General features: G+C 38.3%; 1 protein-coding gene across 1 annotated transcript; it reads left to right on the forward strand.

Moving 5' to 3' along the window:
* Nucleotides 1–2,204: 2,204 nt before the first annotated feature.
* LOC118938440 (zinc finger protein 239-like) lies at nt 2,205–8,954 on the forward strand. The gene is made up of 2 exons (XM_036942405.1): nt 2,205–3,488; nt 6,305–8,954. Exons 1-2 carry the CDS (start codon nt 3,182–3,184, stop codon nt 7,015–7,017), a joined length of 1,020 nt encoding a protein of 339 aa, XP_036798300.1. The 5' UTR covers nt 2,205–3,181; the 3' UTR covers nt 7,018–8,954.
* Nucleotides 8,955–10,145: the final 1,191 nt, after the last annotated feature.

The raw sequence follows: 10,145 nt of genomic DNA on the forward strand, positions 1-10,145 counted from the left end.
ATGCACCAACTTTGAGAAGGTTTTAAAACAAACATTTCAAACCAATTCATTAACTTAAAGAAATAATGAATGTTTCTGAATCTAGGTATTAATGTAAATGGTATGAAGAAAAATGGCTGAATATTATACAATGACTTAAACAGTTTGATCCCCACAGGAAATCTACACTGGCAATTCTAGAATATACTATATATCCTAGAACCCTGGTTAAACTATCATTATGACAACATGGATGAATTCTAGAATATACTATATAGCATAGAAACCTGGTTAAACTATCATTATAACATCATGGATGGCCAGTCCTTGTATTCATAGTGTAGTGAATTCTGGGGGTAACCCTGAGCTTAACTCAAACCTGGGTCCAGTGACTGTCAAGCCAACACCTTATAACTGTTACGCCAAGATGTCTGAACTTCTTGACGAGGTCGCTAGGTGTTGGATTACGGTTTCTGCAATAGCTTTCTCTATGAATTTGAGTGGTTACATTTCTCCAGCCCCCTTCCCTCAGCTGTTTACCAAACCAAGACTCAGGGCAGGCATTTTGTTGCTATGTAAAACCTAGGTAGTCCCTTTAAAAAAGCCCCATCAACCAATCAACTAATCTGCAGTTTAAACAATAACAAAGTGTTTTGGTAATAAGATGATGATGGGGATGGAGAAATGTAACTACTCTCAAATTCATAAACAGACCTATGGATGCAAGGACTGACCATTCATGCTATCAACATTATAGTTTTAACCATGTTGAGGCTATACAGTGTTGATTTACATTGTTTCTAAACATTAGAGTAAACAAGCTTATTTGGGGATCTGATGGGGTACAACAGTTGAACTAAGCTCATGAGGCATGTGTTATATTCCTCAAGAATAAATGGCTATAAATAAATCATTTGGAAGTCCAAATATGGAATGTAGCTATTGCATATTTACCCTTTAACACCAAACAGCTGTTCAACTGCAGAGTTTGTGCCTCTGTTTTAATGACAGTTCTTACTAGTGTTAATCGAGTCCCGGTTCCCAAAAACCATCTTATGGCAAAGGTCATCATTGGAACCATCGGACGGACGCCTTAAGATGCATTTGAGAAACCGGGCCCAGATATTCAGTTTCCTCCTCTTCTTCCGTTTTGGATGTGGCAGTCATCTCCCCCTCCTCTTTCACTCCAAAAACTGCATTCTCCTCTGCCTCCTCTATCACTCTTAACGTGCCTATCTCTTATTTCACTGAAACGTCTTTCTCTTCTTCTTTCACTGTAACAGCCTCACACTCTACTTGTTTTTGTATTGTAACATCCTTCTCTTCCTCCTCCTCTTTGACGAGACCCTCTTTTTTCGTCCAGCAGACCTCATCTTCTTTAACAGGAGGAGAGTAGCTTAGTGAACTCATCTTCGGGAATGTTAACTAGCTAGGCTAATGCTAACTTAACCAGCCCGCTAGCTGAATAATATCAATAACACCGTAAATATGAAATTAAAACGGATAACTAACTAGACGACAGCAGTGGGTTTAAAACACAGTGGCTAATATACACTAAAGAGTCTAAAGAGCTTTATTGGTTCAGATTTTTAGGCTAGCAAGCTACCGAGGTGGCTGACTACATGTTCCTGCTGTTGAAAGAAGGGTTCCGTCCACTCGAATATACGTCACACTAGCAGCATTGCCTTAAAGTCGCACACCAGACCTAGTCTGTTCATTATATACATTTATATGATGTATTGTTACACCACGTAGAAGCAGTATGGACCTAGTCTGTTCATTATATACATCTACATGATGTAATGTTACACCACGTAGGAGCAGTATAGACCCAGTCTGTTCATTATATACATCTACATGATGTAATGTTACAACACGTAGGAGCAGTATAGACCTAGTCTGTTCATTATATACATCTACATGATGTAATGTTACACCACGTAGGAGCAGTATAGACCTAGTCTGTTCATTATATACATCTACATGATGTAATGTTACACCACGTAGGAGCAGTATAGACCTAGTCTGTTCATTATATACATCTACATGATGTAATGTTACACCACGTAGGAGCAGTATAGACCCAGTCTGTTCATTATATACATTATATATATATGATGTATTGTTACACCATCAAAAAAGGAAATTATATTATTTTATGCTAATACAATTGCTCAGAGAAAGAGATTTAGTTTAACATGTAATTCTCAAAAGGTAAGGGTCTGAATTATTGACACCCATGTTTCAATTCTCCAGCACCCTCCCATTGGGAGGAAAACGACACTGAAATGTTTTATGAGATTAGAGAACACATTGGGTGGGATCTTAGACCATTCCTCCATACAGAATCTCTCCAGGTCCTTAATTTATTTTGTCTGCGTTTGTAGACTGCCCTGTTCAATTCAAACCACAGATTATCAATGGAGTTCAAGTCCGAAGACTGAGGTGGCCGTTGAAAATGTTGATTTTGTGCCCAATTAACAATTTCTTGTGGATGTTGATGTCTTGCTGGAAGATCCACTTATGGCCAAGTTTCAGCCTCCTAGCAGAGAGGTAACCAGGTTTTGGGCTAAAATATCCTGGTAGTGGGTAAAGTTTACTTATTTATTTTATACAGTAATTTTTGCTAATCTTTATCAAGGTTATCAATAACTATGTGATAATTTTGATATCTAGTTATTTGACTGAATCAGGAATACAGATGTGGAGTAGATGTTGAGTTTGTTTTAAATTCTCATAAAAAATCTTAACTAATCAAACAACACTTGTTGCTCTTTGTACGTGTTGATATAATATTCTTATTTATTGGAGAAGAAAAAAACGTTTCCCTAAACTGCTTTATAATATTAAAATTCAATGAAGAACAAAAAATGTTTTCCCTCCTCAACTGCGTTTACTCCCTCCAGACAGCAGATGCGATATGTCTCTTTCAGGCGATGTTTCTAGTGTGACGTATAATCTAGTGGACGGAACGCTTCTTCAACAACTGCAGCCACCTCGGTAGCTCGCTAGGCAACAAAGTCGGAACATTCAAGTTCTTTAGACAATTTCGTGTTTTATTTGCCACTATGATTTAAACGTACTTATGTGGAAACAACTAGCTACCCTATTTAATTTAATATTTACGTTGTAAGTCAACTAGCTGGCTTGTTTAGTTAGCAGTAGTCTAGTCGCTAATGCTAATTGGCTATTATCCCCGACCATGAGCTCACTAAGTTACTCTCCTCCTGCTAAAGAAGAGGCTGTCGTGAAAGAGGAGGAGGAAGAGGAGGCTGTTACAATACAACAACATTTAGAGGGTGAGGCTGTTACAGTGAAAGCAGAGGAAGACGCCTTCAGAGTGAAAGAGGAGGAGGAAGATGCAGTTTTTGGAGTGGAGGAGGTTACTGTCACAGTGAAAGAAGATGAAGACGTTTTTGGAATGAAGGATGAAGAGGGGGAGATTACTGTCACATTAGAGGAGGACGAAGAAGAGAAGACTGGAGAACTGATTAACACCAGTAAATACAGTGAGTACTATCTAATAAAACAGGGACATTGATCTGATTAACACCAGTAAATACACTGAGATCTATCTTATAAAACAGGAACATAAACTTTGCAGTTGTTGAACTAATGTGTGATTTTTAAAAGGGCGTTCTACACTTGAATATGTTTTTGTACTGTTGGAATTTTTCATGACGTCCTCCAGTGATTAAAAAAAATCTGTTGAAAAGTGATATATAAATACAGTAAAGTATAAACACACTAAAGGGAAATAAATGTTTGAGCAAAATAGTTTTTTTTTTAGACAACTGCAAACTAGCAGGAGTGAGTGATGTCATAGTAAGGCCTTCACAGAGTTGGCTTGATGGGAAGTCGTGATGTCATCCAATAGCCGACTGATCTTCATGTGAATCTTCATTATTCTTTTTAAAATCCTTCATGTTCTGTCAAGTTGGTTGTTCATCATTGCTAGAAAGCCATTTTCAAGTCTTGCCATAGACTTTCAAGACGATTTTAGTCCAAACTGTAACTAGGCCACTCAGGAACATACAATGTCATCTTGGTAAGCTCTAGAGGTCGACCGATTATGATTTTTCAACGCCGATGCCAATATCGATTATTGGAGGACCAAAAAATGCCCATACCGATTAATCGGACGATTCTTAAATGTAATAATGACAATTACAACAATACTGAATGAACACTTATTTTTAACTTAATATAATACATCAATAAAATCAATTTAGCCTCAAATAAATAATGAAACATGTTCAATTTGGTTTAAATAATGCAAAAACAAAGTGTTGGAGAAGAAAGTAAAAGTGCAATATGTGCCATGTAAAAAAGCTGACGTTTAAGTTCCTTGCTCAGAACATGAGAACATATGAGAGAGCTGGTGGTTCCTTTTAACATGAGACTTTAATATTCCAAGTTAAGAGGTTTTAGGTTGTAGTTAAAGTATTTATAGGACTATTTCTCTCTATACGATTTGTATTTCATATACCTTTGACTATTGGATGTTCTTATAGGCACTTTAGTATTGCCAGTGTAACAGTATAGCTTCCGTCCCTCTCCTCGCCCCTACCTGGGCTCGAACCAGGAACACGTCAACAACAGCCACCCTCGAAGCAGCGTTACCCATGCAGAGCAAGGGGAACAACTACTCCAAGCCTCAGAGCGAGTGCCATTTGAAACACTATTAGCGCGCACCCCGCTAACTAGCTAGCCTTTTTTCACATCGATTACACCAGCATAATCTCGAGAGTTGATAGGCTTGAAGTCATAAACAGCTAAATGCTTGAAGAATTGCGAAGAGCTGCTGGCAAATGCACGAAAGTGCTGTTTGAATGAATGCTTACGAGCCTGCTGGTGCCTACCACCGCTCAGTCAGACTGCTCTATCAAATCATAGACTTAATTATAACATAATAACACAGATAAATACGAGCCTTTGGTCATTAAAATGGTCGAATCCGGAAACTATCATTTCAAAAACAAAACATTTATTCTTTCAGTGAAATACGGAACCGTTCTGTATTTTATCTAACGGATGGCATCCCTAAGTCTAAATATTGCTATTACATTGTACAACCTTCAATGTTATGTCATAATTATGTACAATTCTGGCAAATTAATTACGGCCTTTGTTAGGAATAAATGGACTTCACACAGTTCGCAATGAGCCAGGCGGCCCAAACTGCTGCATATACTGCTGGCACGGACCGCAAGAGTAATGACACAATTTCACTAGTTATAAGAAATTCATGTTAGCAGGCAATATTAACTAAATATGCAGGTTTAAAAATATATACTTGTGTATTGATTTTAAAGAAAGGCACTGATGTTTATGGTTAGGTACATTGGTGTACAGTGCTTTTTTCGCAAATGTGCTTGTTAAATCATCACCCGTTTGTCGAAGTAGGCTGTGATTCGATGAGAAATTAACAGGCACCGCATCAATTATATGCAACGCAGGACACTAGATAAACTAGTATTATCATCAACCATGTGTAGTTAACTAGTGATTATGTTAAGATTGATTGTTTTTTATAAGATAAGTTTAATGCTAGCTAGCAACTTACCTTGGCTTCTTGCTGCCCTCGCGTAACAGGTAGTCAGCCTGCCACGCAGGCTCCTCGTGGAGTGCAATGTAAGGCAGGTGGTTAGAGTGCTGGACTAGTAACCGGAAGGTTGCAAAAACGAATCCCCGAGCTGACAAGGTAAAAATCTGTCATTCTGCCATTGAACAAGGCAGTTAACCCACCATTCCTAGGCCGTCATTGAAAATAAGAATTTGTTCTTAACTGACTTGCCTGGTTAAATAAAGGTAAAATAAAAAAAGAAAGAAAAGTGTGAAATAAGCAACCTAGAAATGGAGTTTACTCCCCTGAGATTTCCCCCATTCACATTCAGAATATATTGTGAAAAACTAAAATCTTTGCTCACCATTTTTGCTCCAGGCGTCCATAACTAGCGGTTTCCTCATTAGCAGGGAGGAGTTGCCACAACCAGATTATGTGCATCGCCCACGTACTACAATTTTATTAAACACAGAAATGGGCCAATATTGGAAACCAAAAGTTGTCTGGCACACTGCTTAGGGTTTCAACAACTTTAATACCTTATTTCTTGCCTACATTCATCGATTTTACTACTAATGTGAAAACAAGACTAAATATGACTTCTTGCTCATTTTAAGACAATTGTCAAATAATTTTAACATTCATTACAGATATCAATTGTTGTCCAACATCATAGCTACGCTGTTGGCATCACCTTTTACAGTGGATTTCCGCTGTTGTGGGCCTTTAACCATCTGTCTGACTTTGTCGTTCACACAGGAGAGAGGCGGGGCTATCATGGATCTTCTGGGGAGCCTCAACAACATCATGATGCTGACAAGGCAGAGAAGAGTCTCTCCACATCAGAACTCCTCAGGAAACACCAGCAGAGACTCACAGGGAAGAGAACTCACTGCTGCTCTGACTGTGGGAAGAGATTCACCTCATCAGCAGGCATTAAAATTCATCAGAGAATCCACACAGGAGAGAAACCTTTTAGCTGTACTCAATGTGGGAAGAGTTTTTCTCAGTCAACCAGCCTGACATCACACCAGAGAACACACACAGGAGATAAACATTTTTTCTGTGGTCAATGTGGGAAGAGTTTTGGTCATTCTGGCGATCTGACAGTGCACCAGAGAAGACACACAGGAGAGAAACCCTATAGCTGTGATCAATGTGGGAAGAGTTTTGGTAAATCTAGTCATCTGAAGGTACACCGGAGAACACACACAGGAGATAAACCTTATAGATGTAATCAATGTGGGAAGAGTTTTACACAGTCAACCAACCTGATATCACACCAGAGAACACACACAGGAGATAAACCTTATAGCTGTGGTCAATGTGGGAAGAGTTTTGTTACATCTAGCAGTCTGACTATACACCAGAGAACACACACAGGAGATAAACCTTATAGCTGTGGTCAATGTGGGAACAGTTTTGTTACATCTGGGCAGCTGACTGTACACCAGAGAAAACACAAAGAATAGAAATCTAATAGCTGTAATCAATGTGGGAAGAGTTTTACTCAGTCAAACAGCCTGGTACGACACCAGAGAACACACACAGGAGTGAAATCTCATAGCTGTGACCAGAGATAATCTGATAAAAGATCTCTGATCAAATATCAGAAAGTACATACATGAAGGAGTTGTTTCATCATATCAACAAATGTATGTCACAATGTAGAATGTTTTAACATTGTAGTAGGAGTATTTTGATAATGTCACAATGTAGAGGTCTAATCGTTTGTCACCTGTTCTATTGATTTCATCATGATATGGATATTTGCCTAAGGGGGAAAATCCAGGCTCTGAAATGGAAGAGTACTATTTATCTGATTTAACAAAAAGTGATTAACAAAAAAAGAGTTGTTACACTTACCACGTTGGTGACCCACTTGAATCAAAATGCAACACTTCAAAATGTAGCTAGATGTTTTCTACAAGTTGTTCTCTAACCAGTGATGTACACATTATTCCCAGATTCCGTGTGATTTTTGAGCTATTAGTTTTAACAGGACGTGCAACCTCATCTCCCTCCTCTCGCACAATTGATTTCAACATGATATTGATGAGTGATGACAAATAAGTGTTGCGTTCCTTTGTTTAGTGACCCCTAAATTTAAATGCATCACTCCAAAATGTAGCTGACTGTCTTCTGCAGGTTGTCCTCTAACCAGTGAGGTAAAATATATTTTTAGTTGTGTTAGTTTCAACAGCACCTACAACCTGAATACCCACCTAATTGATATCAGTGATTTATTACTACTTGTCAAAATAATAGCGTTTCTGATGCTTGTGCAGTTTATAAGGAGCTTGTTTAACAAATGCAAGTAATATGAATATTGTGGCAGATGTTTGTGTACATTTTATGTTTAGGTTTTCAATATATCACAAACTGTTCCTGCATATTGGTTATTGATTTAGACATTTTAAAACTGTGTTTTGACATTGGGGCTATCCCACCTAGCAAAATGTCATTGAAAAGAAGACGATGCCCGATGCCCAATATTTGTTCGGTTGTAGTTGAAAATATGTATTTTTTACATTATTTTCAAAACAACCTAATTTCAACGTACTTTCAGTAGCCGAGTGGTTAGAGCGTTGGGCCAGTCCCCGAAAGGTTGCTGGATCGAATCCCTGAGCTGACAAGGTAAAAATATGTTGTAGAACAAGGCAGTTAACCCACTGTTCCCAGGCCATCATTGAAAATAAGAACACATTTTTAACTGACTTGCCTAGTTAAATAAAAAGTGGACTAGAAGCTAGTGCGTTTTTGTATTCTATAGAGAAAATTTTGAAAAAAATAATGCTATTGTATATTATTGTATATTATTATTTAGAAATATTTTTTTTCCTGTCTTCAATTGTTGACAGCCAGTAGATGCCATGTTTATATTGGTGAAGCATTGTAGTTGAATTATAATGAGAAATGGAACGTAGGACGCACAGATTGGTTTCACCTCGTTAGTCTATTTAAGAGTGTCTGGCCCAGTGCTCCAGTTGTCTTGATATGTGGAGAGTCAACACCTTTAGTTGCTCCACCTTTCTGGTTTACTTCCTGTCTTTAAGTTTGTTGTGGGTTTTTCTTTTGTTTGTCTCTTCATGGGCAGATTTAGTTGGTCTCATGGTGAGTGTCTTTTAGGTCCCAGTTGTTGTTACTAGTCAATTTTCAGTGGACACCCTCAGTGTCTTTCAGAACCCCTCCTAAAAAACAAGCTTATATTTTGGGTTGGATATTGCATCCGATTAATATTTTAATCAATGGAATTTCCTTAGGGTGCTCATTAGTCTTCTGTTTGTTGTGTACTAAATATTTGTTTATTTTCATTGTCTTATTTGTTTTTTTCCTGTGAAGCCATTGTGTTGCATCCATGTCTGAAATGTGCTATATAAATAAAGCTTGATTTGATTCCAACAACAAAATGTTATTTTTATTTCACCAGGTGGCCAGTTGAGAACAAGTTGTAATTTACAACTGTGACCTGGCCAAGATAAAGCAAAGCAGTGTGACACAAACAACAACCGATAGTTACACATGGGATAAACAAAAGTACAGCCATTAACACAACAGAAATATCTATATACAGTGTGTGCAAATGGAGTAATGAGGTAAGGCAATAAATAGGCCATGGTGGCGAAATAATTACAATTTAGCAATTAAACACTGGAGTGATGAATGTGCAAGTAGAGATACTGGGGTGCAAAGGAGCAAAAATAAATAACAATCCAGGGATGAGGTAGTTGGGTATGGCTATTTACAGATGGGCTGTGTACAGGTGCAATGATCGGTAAACTGCTCTGACAGCTGACGCTTAAAGTTATTGAGGTAGATATTTATATATGAACCCAATGACCGACCAATCGAAATACTCTTGGTCCCTCTTTAGTATGAAAATCAGTATGTCAAAGGATAAACTACTTAAAACAGAGACAAACAAATGGATAAACCAGATCAATCCCACTTTTCAAGCCTGCTGAATGCGTGGTGGAGTGGTAAACACCACCCCCGGCTCTACCAGGGGCTTGAGGTGGTCTCCCACAGCTCTGCTTATGTCATGTTCTGTGGCCTTGCCATTCCATTTCTTGACACAGAAATAAACACATTCAGTCATATTATATGAAACACTCAAAGTAATGGATATGGAGCATCTATGGCCTCAGTTACACCTGGCACCTAAATGTGACTTCCGTCATCACTCCAAACTGCATTAGGTTCAGATCTACCAGGATGGGCCTTTGACATAGTCTGGACACAGTCAGGTCACTGAATATGCATAAGCAATGTAAAGAGATGTGTTGATTTAGTAGGGAAAAGGACATTTTACACAAATTACCTGCATAATATCAAAGAACAAATGTGTGTGCCTGAGAAGAAATGTACTTTCATACAGCCAAAAGGGGTGAGAAACTACACCAATATCAGTGGACAATTTGCACGAATGTAAATAAACATAGATGGAACATTTTACCTTTTGATGACGTGAGGAACTGCTAAGGGGACATTAATATTTACCATCTAAACCATGTGTGACCTCTCACCTCTCTGGTTGTAGAAGTGTTCTTCCTAACCAGTCCCTCAACAGGTCTCTGACTGAGCTCCACCCTCACTGGGT

This window comes from Oncorhynchus mykiss, chromosome 13 (assembly GCF_013265735.2).
Source record: "Oncorhynchus mykiss isolate Arlee chromosome 13, USDA_OmykA_1.1, whole genome shotgun sequence".
Taxonomy (NCBI): domain Eukaryota; kingdom Metazoa; phylum Chordata; class Actinopteri; order Salmoniformes; family Salmonidae; genus Oncorhynchus; species Oncorhynchus mykiss.